The 13,526-nt window shown below is 45.5% G+C and overlaps 1 protein-coding gene across 1 annotated transcript; it reads left to right on the top strand.

Annotated features, from left to right (window-relative positions):
• Positions 1 to 4,793: 4,793 nt before the first annotated feature.
• On the top strand, positions 4,794 to 6,547 carry LOC125532482. The gene is made up of 2 exons (XM_048696544.1): positions 4,794 to 5,255; positions 6,373 to 6,547. The coding sequence occupies exons 1-2, from the start codon at positions 4,872 to 4,874 to the stop codon at positions 6,397 to 6,399; spliced, it is 411 nt and encodes a 136-aa protein (XP_048552501.1). The 5' UTR covers positions 4,794 to 4,871; the 3' UTR covers positions 6,400 to 6,547.
• The last annotated feature ends 6,979 nt before the right edge of the window (positions 6,548 to 13,526 follow it).

The following is a 13,526-nucleotide window of genomic DNA, read 5'->3' as shown; positions in this document are numbered from 1 at the left end:
CCACATATAATATCAGAAATGCTACAGAGCTCCCACTCACTTTCTTGTAAATACAGGCTTCTCCAAAAGTCTGTATAAAACTATATGCTTTGATCAACTCATCAAAGCGTATATTCCAACTCCGAGATGCTTGCACCAGTCCATAGATGGATCGCTGGAGCTTGCACACTTTGTTAGCACCTTTAGGATTGACAAAACCTTCTGGTTGCATCATATACAACTCTTCTTTAATAAATCCATTAAGGAATGTAGTTTTGATATCCATTTGCCAGATTTCATAAAATGCGGCAACTGCTAACATGATTCGGACAGACTTTTAAGCATCGATACGAGTGAGAAAATCTCATCGTAGTCAACACCTTGAACTTGTCGAAAACCTTTTGTGACAATTCGAGCTTTGTAGATAGTAACACTACTATCAGCGTCCGTCTTCCTCTTGAAGATCCATTTATTCTGAATGGCTCACCGATCATCGGGCAAGTCAATCAAAGTCCATACTTTGTTCTCATACATGGATCCCATCTCAGATTTCATGGCCTTAAGCCATTTCGCGGAATCTGGGCTCATCATCGCTTCCTCATAGTTCGTAGGTTCGTCATGGTCTAGTAACATGACTTCCAGAAGGATTACCATACCACTCTGGTGCGGAACATACTCTGGTTGACCTACGAGGTTCGGTAGTAACTTGATCTGAAGTTTCATGATCATCATCATTAACTTCCTCACTAATTGGTGTAGGCATCACTGGAACTGATTTCTGTGATGAACTACTTTCCAATTCGGGAGAAGGTACAATTACCTCATCAAGTTCTACTTTCCTCCCACTCACTTCTTTCGAGAGAAACTCCTTCTCTAGAAAGGATCCACTCTTAGCAACAAAGATCTTGCCTTCGGATCTGTGATAGAAGGTGTACCCAACAGTTTCTTTTGGGTATCCTATGAAGACGCACTTCTCCGATTTGGGTTTGAGCTTATCAGTGAAACTTTTTCACATAAGCATCGCAACCCCAAACTTTAAGAAACGACAGCTTTGGTTTCTTGCCAAACCATAGTTCATACGGTGTCGTCTCAACGGATTTAGATGGTGCCCTATTTAACGTGAATGCAGTTGTCTCTAATGCATAACCCCAAAAATAGTGGTAAATCGGTAAGAGACATCATAGATCGCACCATATCTAATAAAGTACGGTTACGACGTTCGACACACCATTACACTGTGGTGTTCCAGGTGGCGTGAGTTGAAACTATTCGACATTGTTTCAACTGAAGGCCAAACTCGTAACTCAAATATTTTGTCTCCGTGATCAGATCGTAGAAACTTTATTTTCTTGTTACGATGATTCTCCACTTCACTCTGAAATTCTTTGAACTTTTCAAATGTTTCAGACTTGTGTTTCATTAAGTAGATATACCTATCTGCTCAAATCATCTGTGAAGGTCAGAAAATAACGATACCCGCCACGAGCATCAACACTCATCGGACCGCATACATCAGTATGTATTATTTCCAATAAGTCTGTTGCTCGTTCCATTGTTTCCGGAGAACGGAGTCTTAGTCATCTTGCCCATGAGGCATGGTTCGCAAGCATCAAGTGATTCATAATCAAGTGATTCCAAAAGCCCATCAGCATGGAGTTTCTTCATGCGCTTTACACCAATATGACCTAAACGGCAGTGCCACAAATAAGTTGCACTATCATTATTAAACTTATATCTTTTGGCTTCAATACTATGAACATGTGTATCACTACTATCAAGATTTAGTAAAATAGACCACTTTCAAGGGTGCATGACCATAAAAGATATTACTCATATAAATAGAACAACCATTATTCTCTGATTTAAATGAATAACCGTCTCGCATCAAACAAGATCCAGATATAATGTTCATGCTCAACGCTGCACCAAATAACAATTATTTAGGTCTAAAACTAATCCCGAAGGTAGATGTAGAGGTAGCATGCCGACGGCGATCACATCGACTTTGGAACCATTTCCCACGCGCATCGTCACCTCATCCTTAGCCAATCTTTGCTTAATCCGTAGCCCCTGTTTCGAGTTGCAAATATTAGCAACAGAACCAGTATCAAATACCCAGGCGCTACTGCGAGCATTAGTAAGGTACACATCAATAACATGTATATCAAATATACCTTTCACTTTGCCATCCTTCTTATCCGCCAAATACTTGGGGCAGTTCCGCTTCCAGTGACCAGTCCCTTTGCAGTAGAAGCACTCAGTCTCAGGCTTAGGTCCAGACTTGGGCTTCTTCACTTGAGCAGCAACTTGCTTGCTTGTTCTTCTTGAAGTTCCCCTTCTTCCCTTTGCCCTTCTTCTTGAAACTGGTGGTCTTGTTGACCATCAACACTTGATGCTCCTTCTTGATTTCTACCTCCGCAGCCTTTAGCATTGCGAAGAGCTCGGGAATTGTCTTATCCATCCCTTGCATATTATAGTTCATCACGAAGCTCTTGTAGCTTGGTGGCAGTGATTGAAGAACTCTGTCAATGACACTATCATCAGGAAGATTAACTCCCAGTTGAGTCAAGTGGTTGTGGTACCCAGACATTCTGAGTATATGTTCACTGACAGAACTATTCTCCTCCATCTTGCAGCTGTAGAACTTATTGGAGACTTCATATCTCTCAATCCGGGCATTTGCTTGAAATATTAACTTCAACTCCTGGAACATCTCATATGCTCCATGACTTCAAAACGTCATTGAAGTCCCGGTTCTAAGCCGTAAAGCATGGCACACTGAACTATCGAGTAGTCATCAGCTTTGCTCTGCCAGACGTTCATAACATCGTGTCAGTCAGCATCTGCAGCAGGCTTGTCACCCAGCGGTGCTTCCAGGACGTAATTCTTCTATGCAGCAATGAGGATAATCCTCAAGTTACGGACCCAGTCCGTGTAATTGCTACCATCATCTTTCAACTTAGCTTTCTCTAGGAACGCATTAAAATTCAACGGAACAACAACACGGGCCATTTCTACAACAACATAGACATGCAAAATACTATCAGGTACTAAGTTCATGATAAATTAAAGTTCAATTAATCATATTACTTAAGAACTCCCACTTAGATAGACATCCCTCTAATCATCTAAGTGATCACGTGATCCATATCAACTAAACCTGTCAGATCATCACGTGAGATGGAGTAGTTTTGAATGGTGAACATCTCTATGTTGATCATATCTACTATATGATTCACGCTCGACCTTTCGGTCTCAGTGTTCCGAGGCCATATCTGCATATGCTAGTCTCGTCAAGTTTAAACCGAGTATTCTGCTTGTGCAAAACTGGCTTGCACCCATTGTATGTGAACGTAGAGCTTATCACACCCGATCATCACGTGGTGTCTCGGCACGGTGAACTGTAGCAACGGTGCATACTCAGGGAGAACACTTATACCTTGAAATTTAGTGAGAGATCATCTTATAATGCTACCGCCGTACTAAGAAAAATAAGATGCATAAAGGATAAACATCACATGCAATCAATATAAGTGATATGATATGGCCATCATCATCTTGTGCCTTTGATCTCCATCTCCAAAGCACTGTCATGATCACCATCATCACCGACTTGACACCTTGATCTCCATCATAGCATCGTTGTTGTCTCGCCAACTATCACTTCTACGACTATCGCTACAGCTTAGTGATAAAGTAAAGCAATTACATGGCGATTGCATTTCATACAATAAAGCGACAACCATATGGCTCCTGTCAGTTGCCAATAACTGTGTTACAAAACATGATCATCTCATACAACAATTTATATAATCACGTCTTGACCATATCACATCACAACATGCCCTGCAAAAACAAGTTAGACGTCATCTACTTTGTTGTTGCAAGTTTTACGTGGCTGCTACGGGCTTAGCAAGAACCGTTCTTACCTACGCATCAAAAAAACCACAACGCAGTATAGTGATTGCTTTTTGATCTTCAGAAAGAACCCTGTTCATTGAATCCGATTCAACTAAAGTTGGAGAAACTGACACCCGCCAGCCACCTTTGTGCAAAGCACGTTAGTAGAACATGTCTCATGAACGCAGTCATGTAATGTCGGTCCGGGCGGCTTCATCCAACAATACCACCGAATCAAGAAACAACTAGTGACGGCAAGCAATATGTATATACCCATGCCCACAACTCCTTTGTGTTCTACTCGTGCATATAACATCTACGCATAGACCTGGCTCGGAAGCCACTATTGGGGAACACAGTAATTTCAAAATTTTGCCTACACACACGCAAGATCCATCTAGGTGATGCTTAGCAATGAGAGGGGAGAGTGTTGTCCACGTACCCTCGTAGACCATTGTACACCCCGAGAATCATGCTACAGTGATCTCCCCTTTAATGATGCCATGTCGTCATGTTTTTCAAACTAAATTGCTCCTTGATGAAAATCAAAGCCAAATTCCATTTGAAATACAAATCAAATATTTACTTCTTCTGTCATGTAAAAACAAATGTTCGTGATGTTGCAAATAATCCCAAAGTATTTTTCTTGGAGAAATCAACTCTGTTTGGATCACTAAGATGCCCCTAGAAATATTATAAGTGGTCGAACAGGAAATAAATTGACCTTTTCAAAATAAACAATTATTTATTGAACTCCTTTTGCCCACAAACTTTTTTGTGCTAGCTCAAAATTATTCCCGGGTAATTGTGTGACAAATTCCATGTGCAACAAAAATGGTTTGAAAGCTTATTCAAATAGAAAACATTAGTTATCCTTTTTTCAGAAATGTAAAACTGAAATTGCTCTATGCACTTTTGGCCCACTATGAAGAAGAAAGTAGAGGCCCAGCCCAACCTCCCAAGCATCTCCTTCCTTACGCTACAGTGGAGGGATGGAGGCAGGGGGTGGCCGTGGGCACGTGCCGGCCATCGCCGACCTCCCCGGTGCCCTACAAAACGCCGCCGCACGCCCCCTTGACCGAACCCTAATCCCCTCTTTCTTCCTCCATCTCTTTATCTCTATCGGAAGCGCGCCCGAGCGCCTCCATCCCCATGCCGTCGTCGATGTCGCGGCCACCGGCCTCCCCTCGTCGCGCCAAGAGGTCAAGGAGAACCGTCGTGGTCTACTTTATCTACCCCGAGCACTGAATCGAGCAAGGACGGCCCGTACACTCGCCATCGACCTCGTCTTCAACGTGTACATCACCGGCGTCCGGCGTCGATTATCGTCGCTCCGGTCCACCTCCGGCCTCCCCGACCTCGCCTTCGTGCTCACTGTGAGCTCCTCCCTCAATTCCCCTGTTTTTCCCTGTCGATCCGTCGCCGTATGTTGCCTGCGCTCGCTGAGGCCGCCATGGCCGAAGCATCGCGTCCGCACACGCGCCCGCATGCCCCTGTCGCCTGTGTGCGCCCATGCCCGTCGTCGCATGTCTGATGCAGCCCGCACCCTCGTTCACCCCTGGTTGTGTCCGTCCACACGTGCGTGCACCCACTGCACCCTGGCCGAGCGCCCACGCCACTCGCGGCTCTCGCACTCGCCCTGCTACTTCTTGTTGTTGTTGCTACTCGACTATTGCCGCTACTACTTGTCATCGTGATGTCCTGCTCCCACTAGCTGCTCCTGCTATGCGCTGCTGCTAGGTACTGCTCCCGTCGGTTGCTGCTGCTACAGGCCATGGCCACTGCCATGGTCGAGTGTGTTGTGTGGTGTGCGTGCGTGTACTCTGGGTATGAGGCCGGCCCTATCCAGATTAGTTACTACTAATTAGATTAGTTTAGGGCTGCTACTTTTATGTTAAATGGCCTAATGTGTTTGTGATAGGTGGTCCCTCACACTAAATAACCATTTAGTTAAAATAGTAGTCAATGACAAGTAGGCCCCATGGCCACTATTCACACTTTGACTAGGTCAAACATTGACTATGGACTTGCTGACTGTGTATGCTAACTCAGCCATTGGATCCCACCTGTCATTCTAATAGGCTAGCTGCGTGTGTGTGTATAAAAAGTAATACACTGTTTAAATTCAAATTTAGATATATTCTAGAAATCTAGAAAATGTTTTAAAACTTTGAAAATTCATATAAAATAAACCGTATCTCGGATGAAAAGGTTTTCTACATGAAAGTTGCTCAGAAAAATCCAATGAATCTGAATACGCAGCGTGTTCATTTGTCACATGCCCTAGCATGCTGAACATGGAACTTTCCCCCTCTTTTCCCCTGTCCGGAATCCGCCTAACGCCGGGAATTCATCCTCGGATGTTTATCCCCTCCGTCTGCAACATGTAGTACTACGTTAGGTCGATCCTAGTTCTGCTTTTTGTCATGTCATGCTTAGTGTCGCACCTGTTTGCTTATATTTATTGTTTCTTCCCCATCTTCTCTCTGGTAGACCCCGAGGCCGATGATGCCCCGGTGATCGACTACATCGACAACGACAGTTCTTCCTTTTCGACAGAGCTTCCAGGCAAGCCCCCTTTGATCATCCCGATATCGCCCATTCCATTCTCTCATGCTTGCATTATATTTTGCTACTATTATTGTTTGCTCCTATTTTGATGCATAGCCTGCTTTTGTAACCTGCTTATTGTTACCTTACCTGCTTATCCTAAACTGCTTAGTATAGGTTGGTTAGTGATCCATCAGTGACCCCCACCTTGTCCTTGTTGCCCCTGCTTCATCATCGACGACTCGAGCAACGTGATCGACGACCAGAGCCCGACACCTCACATCACATCACGCCCCTTTTGTTGCTCGACTCCGCAGAGTTACCATCGAGTGCTGAGGGTGGTACCTCATACATCACTCCTGGTGAGATCTATGTAGTGTAGCTATTCGGTCGTGGTCATCAAGGGTGATTCCTCCTTGATCACCCCCGATACGACTCTGTCGTGCAACCCCTCAAGTGTGAACCTCGAGGGTGGTTCCTCTTATGTTCACCTTGATGATTACATCGAGTGGAATTCACCGAGGGTGATTCCTTGGGTTTTCCCCCTGGTGTTTGGACACACTGATACTTGGACTTTACAACTGTTACTTGGAAAGGTGGATCGACCTTGAGGGGTACCCGCGAGTGATGTGGAGACGGGTTGACCTGGAGGGTACCCGGGAGTTGAATACGAGGCATGGCCGGGCACTCTTAGCCCTTGCCGCAAGTCCTCGAGACGGGGCAACGGGGTCACATCTTTCGTGAATCTCTACTCGGGACCGCACTACCAACACGCTAATGGTTTGGATATTTGATCCAAGGGGCCTCTGGCCTGATAGCACTAACCATCACGTGGGCATTGCATGGGTGTTCTGCGTCCTATGCATCAGCCGAAGCTTATTAGACGTCAGCGACTGAGCGGCGCGCGCCGGGTTGGACTGGTAAGCTCCTGCCTTTTTAAGGAGGTAGCTAGCTAGGTCTGCTCACCGGCCGCCCACGCAACGTGCAGGAGTACCCAAGGCGATGGCCCAAGACCCCTGGGGGCATAGGTTTAGTCCGGCATGTTGACCTCTCTGTTAAGCCTAGGTCGGGTTGCGGCGTATCATTTGGCCGAGGCCGGGCATGACCTAGGAAAGTGTGTCCTGCCGGTGTTAATCGAGCGTGGTGGGTAAGTTGGTGCACCCCTGCAGGGAAGAAAACATCTATCGATAGCCTGTCCTATGGTAACGGACACTTGGAGTTGTATCCCGGTCGATACAACTAGAACTGGATACTTGAGGTGATAACTGGATAGTATGGCTCTAGGATTGCCATCTCGCAGGGAGTCGAGAAAGGATCTCTAGTTGAGGTTGATAACAGTGCTACTACTTTACTTTATGCCACTCTTATCTCTTCTAATGTTGCAAGAATGCTTGAAGCTACTTGAAGATGCTAGTCTTCGATAGGCTAGGCTTTCCCCTTCTCTTCTGGCACTTTGAAGTTCAGTCCACAGATACTACCCATTTCGTTGACACCGATGCATATGTAGTGTAGATCCTTGCTTGTGAGTACTTTGGATGAGTACTCACGGTTGCTTTGCTTCCTCTTTTCCCCCCTTTTCCATTCTTCTCGGATGTCGCAACCAAATGGTGGAGCCCATGATCCAGACGATACCACGGACGACTACTACTACCCCGAGGGTGCCTACTACTACATGGAGGCTGCCGACGACCAGGAGTAGTTAGGGGGCTCCCAAACAGGAGGCCTTGCCTCTTCGATCGTGTTGCTTTTGTGCTAGCCTTCTTAAGGCATCTATGTTCAACTTACGTCTATACTCAGATGTGCTTTCGCTGACTCTTGTGTATTCGAGCTTATGTATTCGAGCCCTTGAGGCCCTTGGCTTGTAATATAAAGCTTGTTTTATTTTGATTTGTGTCTAGATTTGTGTTGTGATATCTTCCCATGAGTCCCTGATCTTAATCGTACACATTTGTGTGTATGATTAGTGTATGATTGAATCGGGGGCGTCGCAAGTTGGTATCAGAGCCGACTGCCTGTAGGTATCCCCCCTTCCAACTCCTTGGCCGAAGTTGAGTCTAGTCGTCCAAAACTGTTTTACTAACTTGGCTATGTGGCTTACGGGTCCACGTCGCCATTGGGTGGTATTAGGATCTTTTAATCCTCATCTATACTCTGGGACTCTGATCTCTCATCTATTCGGGTTAAACATTTTACTAACTCTGACATTAGGCTCTCGTACCCACTTCCTCCCGGAGAGCCCCGACATTATCGATGATCGCTTGCTTCGCTAGAAGATTCTACAGATACTCCTCGATGTTTCTCGAGACACTATGCCAACTGCCTTGCAGTTCCTGACCACCGATAATCCCCGTGAATAACATCCTTGCCGCTTGTACCTTCATCCCCAGTTGCTCCTATTATTACAAGATACCCCTAGTATTGTCCGTTGTTCCGAGAATCCTTTGTGCCTTCTGCTTTGCAGCTTCTTTTTGGATTGCGGATAATTCATTTAACCGGGGTTCGTTCGTCCCCAGTTGTTCATATGGTTTCCAAAATAACTGAAATGCTATCTGATCTTTCAAAATCCTGTGCAGCCTATTTCTCTTGATTCTCCTTTCTTGCTTGCATTAGGATTAATTCCATATGTCTAGCAATATTCTTTAAAATTCTTTGTGATTGTCTTTATGTTCCTATGGGTTCAGCGTGTGTGCGAATACTCGCAATCATCAATTAATCCTTGCAAATTTTCTTTCCGGCTCAGACATCCTTCCAAATATGAGCTGGTTCTTGCCCAATCCAGATTTGATCGGGGGCACCTCTAAGTCTATTCAACTTACTCATCTTTTGATCAGAGCCTCGATTCTGATCCTTCGTCTTGAAATCATAATTCCTTTGTACCCAAGCATCGAATCATTCAGGAGTTTCTATAAGCCGATGCCTTTGCATCCCCTTCTTCATCTGATTGATTACCGATACTCACATCAACTCTGTCGTGAATCGCCAGATCCATTGTTGAATTACTATCACCTTGTGAGTTGTTTTGCTGTTACATAATGCCCTTGGTAGATTGTATCCTGTCCTTTTGTCAACCATGCTCTGCTTTCGAGCTTGTGTTAATTACTCCTGAAATTGTGGTATATGTTCCTAAGACGCCCCGATGGGTTGAACCTATGCCTTCCCTAATCTGTGTGAACTAGAAAGTTATGCGGGTTATACTCTACTGGCTTTTCATCAGATAAAATTTCAATACTACAGCTTCATCAAAAGCGGGGAGTCAATGAGAAGTTTTGCATTGGATAAGTGGGAGTCGACCTTGAACTTTGTGTTCATGCCCATGGAAATGATGTAGATCTTATCATAGAAGCTTCTCGTAACAATAATTATTCCCTTGGTATAATTTGATCCTGTATCTGTGATTTTGACCTTTGCAATCGTGGTTCCTGTTGGAAATATTCCCTAGAGGCAATAATAAAAGCATTATTATGTATGTTGTTATGCGGTCTGACCGATAAAAGATCTTCGTAGAATATGTGGGAGCCAATATGAGCATCCAGGTTCCGCTATTGGTTATTGACCGGAGACATGTCTCGGTCATGTCTACATTGTTCTCGAACCCGTAGGGTCCGCACGCTTAACGTTACGATGACAGTTTCTGTTGGAAATATGCCCTAGAGGCAATAATAAAAGCATTATTATTATATTTCCTGTTCATGATAATTGTCTTTATTCATGCTATAATTGTGTTATCCGGAAATCGTAATACATGTGTGAATAACAGACACCAACATGTCCCTAGTAAGCCTCTAGTTGACTAGCTCGTTGATCAACAGATAGTCATGGTTTCCTGACTATGGACATTAGATGTCATTGATAACGAGATCACATCATTAGGAGAATGATGTGATGGACAAGACCCAATCCTAAACATAGCACAAGATCGTATAGTTCGTTTGCTAGAGTTTTCAATGTCAAAGTATCTTTTCCTTAGACCATGAGATCGTGTAACTCCCGGATACCGTAGGAGTGCTTTGGGTATACCAAACGTCACAACGTAACTGGGTGACTATAAAGGTATACTACGGGTATCTCCGAAAGTGTCTGTTGGGTTGCACGGATCAAGACTGGGATTTGTTCAACTCCGTATGACGGAGAGGTATCACTGGGCCACTCGGTAATGCATCATCCATTAATGAGCTTCAAAGTGACCAAGTTGTTCTTGGTCACGGGATTCATGCATTACGGTACGGAGTTAAAGTGACTTGCCGGTAACGAGATTGAACGAGGTATGGGATACCGACGATCGAATCTCGCAAGTAACATATCGATTGACAAAGGAATTGCATACGGGTTGCTTGAATCCTCGACATCGTGGTTCATCCGATGAGATCATCGAGGAGCATGTGGGAGCCAACATGGGTATCCAGATCCCGCCGTTGGTTATTGACCGGAGAGTCGTCTCGGTCACGTCTGCTTGTCTCCCGAACCCGTAGGGTCTACACACTTAAGGTTCGGTGACGCTAGGGTTGTGAAGATATGTATATGCAGTAACCCGAATGTTGTTCGGAATCCCGGATGAGATCCCGGACGTCACGAGGAGTTCCGGAATGGTCCGGAGGTAAAGAATTATATATAGGAAGTGCTGTTTCGGCCATCGGGACAAGTTTCGGGGTTATCGGTATTGTACCGGGACCACCGGAGGGGTCCCGGGGGCCCACCGGGTGGGGCCACCTGTCCCGGGGGGCCACATGGGCTGTAGGGGGTGCGCCTTGGCCTACATGGGCCAAGGGCACCAGCCCTACTAGGCCCATGCGCCTAGGGTTTCCATGGGGGAGGAGTCCAAGTGGTGGAAGGCACCTCTAGGGTGCCTTGGGGGGGAGGGAATCCTCCCCCTGGCCGCCGCACCTAGGAGATCAGATCTCCTAGGCTGCGCACCACCCCCCCTTGGCCCTCCTATATATAGTGGGGGAGAGGAGGGACTTCATACACCAGCCCCTGGCGCCTCCCTCTCTCCCCGTTACGTCTCTCTCGCGTAGTATAGGCGAAGCCCTGCTACTGTGACGCCCTGCATCCACCACCACGCCGTCGTGCTGCTGGATCTTCATCAACCTCTCCTTCCCCTTGCTGGATCAAGAAGGAGGAGACGTCTCCCGTCCCGTACGTGTGTTGAACGCGGAGGTGCCGTCCGTTCGGCGCTTGGTCATCGGTGATTTGGATCACGTCGTGTTCGACTACATCATCACCGTTCTTTTGAACGCTTCCGTGCGCGATCTACAAAGGTATGTAGATGCATCCAATGACTCGTTGCTAGATGAACTCCTAGATGATCTTGGTGAAACGAGTAGGAAATTTTTTGTTTTCTGCAACGTTCCCCAACAGTGGCATCATGAGCTAGGTCTATGCGTAGTTCTTCTTGCGCGAGTAGAACACAATTAGTTGTGGGCGTAGATTTGTCAACTTTCTTGCCGTTACTAGTCTTTTCTTGCTTCAGCGGTATTGTGGGATGAAGCGGCCCGGACCAACCTTACACGTACGCTTACGTGAGACCGGTTCCACCGACTAACATGCACTAGTTGCATAAGGTGGCTGGCGGGTGTCTGTCTCTCCCACTTTAGTTGGAGCGGATTCGATGAACAGGGTCCTTATGAAGGGTAAATAGAAGTTGACAAATCACGTTGTGGCTTTAACGTAGGTAAGAAGACGTTCTTGCTAGAACCCTAATTCAGCCACGTAAAACTTGCAACAACAATTAGAGGACGTCTAACTTGTTTTTGCAGCAAGTGGTTTGTGATATGATATGGCCAAAGTTGTGATGAATGATGAATGATCTATATGAGATGTATGAGATGTTCATGCTATTGTAATAGGAATCACGACTTGCATGTCGATGAGTATGACAACCGGCAGGAGCCATAGGAGTTGTCTTTATTCTTTTATATGACCTGCGTGTCATTGAGAAACGCCATGTAAATTACTTTACTTTATTGCTAAACGCGTTAGCCATAGTATTAGAAGTAATAGTTGGCGAGCAACTTCATGGAGACACGATGATGGAGATCATGATGATGGAGATCATGGTGTCAAGCTGGTGACAAGATGATCATGGAGCCCCAAGATGGAGATCAAAGGAGCTATGTGATATTGGCCATATCATGTCACGTTTATTATTTGATTGCATGTGATGTTTATCATGTTTTTGCATCTTGTTTACTTAGAACGACGGTAGTAAATAAGATGATCCCTCATAACAATTTCAAGAAGTGTTCTCCCCTAACTGTGCACCGTTCCTAAAGTTCGTCGTTTCTAAGCACGCCGTGATGATCGGGTGTGATGGATCCTTACGTTCACATACAACGGGTGTTGACGAGCCTAGCATGTACAGACATGGCCTCGGAACACAGAAGACCGAAAGGTCGAGCATGAGTCGTATAGAAGATACGATCAACATGAAGATGTTCACCGACGTTGACTAGTCCATCTCACGTGATGATCGGACACGGCCTAGTTAACTCGGATCATGTAATACTTAGATGACTAGAGGGATGTCTAATCTAAGTGGGAGTTCATTAATAATTTGATTAGATGAACTTAATTATCATGAACTTAGTCTAAAATATTTTACACTATGTCTTGTAGATCAAATGGCCCACGTAGTCCTCAACTTCAACGCGTTCCTAGAGAAAACCAAGCTGAAAGACGATGGCAGCAACTATACGGACTGGGTCCGGAAACTGAGGATCATCCTCATAGCTGCCAAGAAAGATTATGTCCTACAAGCACCGCTAGGTGATCCACCCGTCCCACAGAACCAAGACGTTATGAACGCTTGGCAGACACGTGTTGACGACTACTCCCTCGTTCAGTGCGGCATGCTTTACAGCTTAGAGCCGGGGCTCCAAAAGCGTTTTGAGAGACATGGAGCATACGAGATGTTCGAAGAGCTGAAAATGGTTTTTCAAGCTCATGCCCGGATCGAGAGATATGAAGTCTCCGATAAATTCTTCAGCTGTAAGATGGAGGAAAATAGTTCTGTCAGTGAGCACATACTCACTATGTCTGGGTTGCATAACCACTTGTCTCAGCTGGGAGTTAATCCCCCAGATGATGCGGTCATTGACAGA

The sequence above is a fragment of the Triticum urartu genome, chromosome 1 (assembly GCF_003073215.2).
Source record: "Triticum urartu cultivar G1812 chromosome 1, Tu2.1, whole genome shotgun sequence".
NCBI classification, from domain to species: Eukaryota; Viridiplantae; Streptophyta; class Magnoliopsida; order Poales; family Poaceae; genus Triticum; species Triticum urartu.
This window is presented reverse-complemented; position numbering and strand designations above follow the sequence as displayed.

What these genes read in the sequence shown, in the direction of transcription:
- LOC125532482 (XM_048696544.1), top strand. Translation starts at nt 4,872, where the DNA reads ATGGAGGCAGGGGGTGGCCGTGGGCACGTGCCGGCCATCGCCGACCTC. An exon ending in ACCTCGCCTTCGTGCTCACT is followed by an intron (nt 5,256 to 6,372) that starts GTGAGCTCCTCC and finishes TCTCTCTGGTAG; the next exon opens with ACCCCGAGGCCGATGATGCC.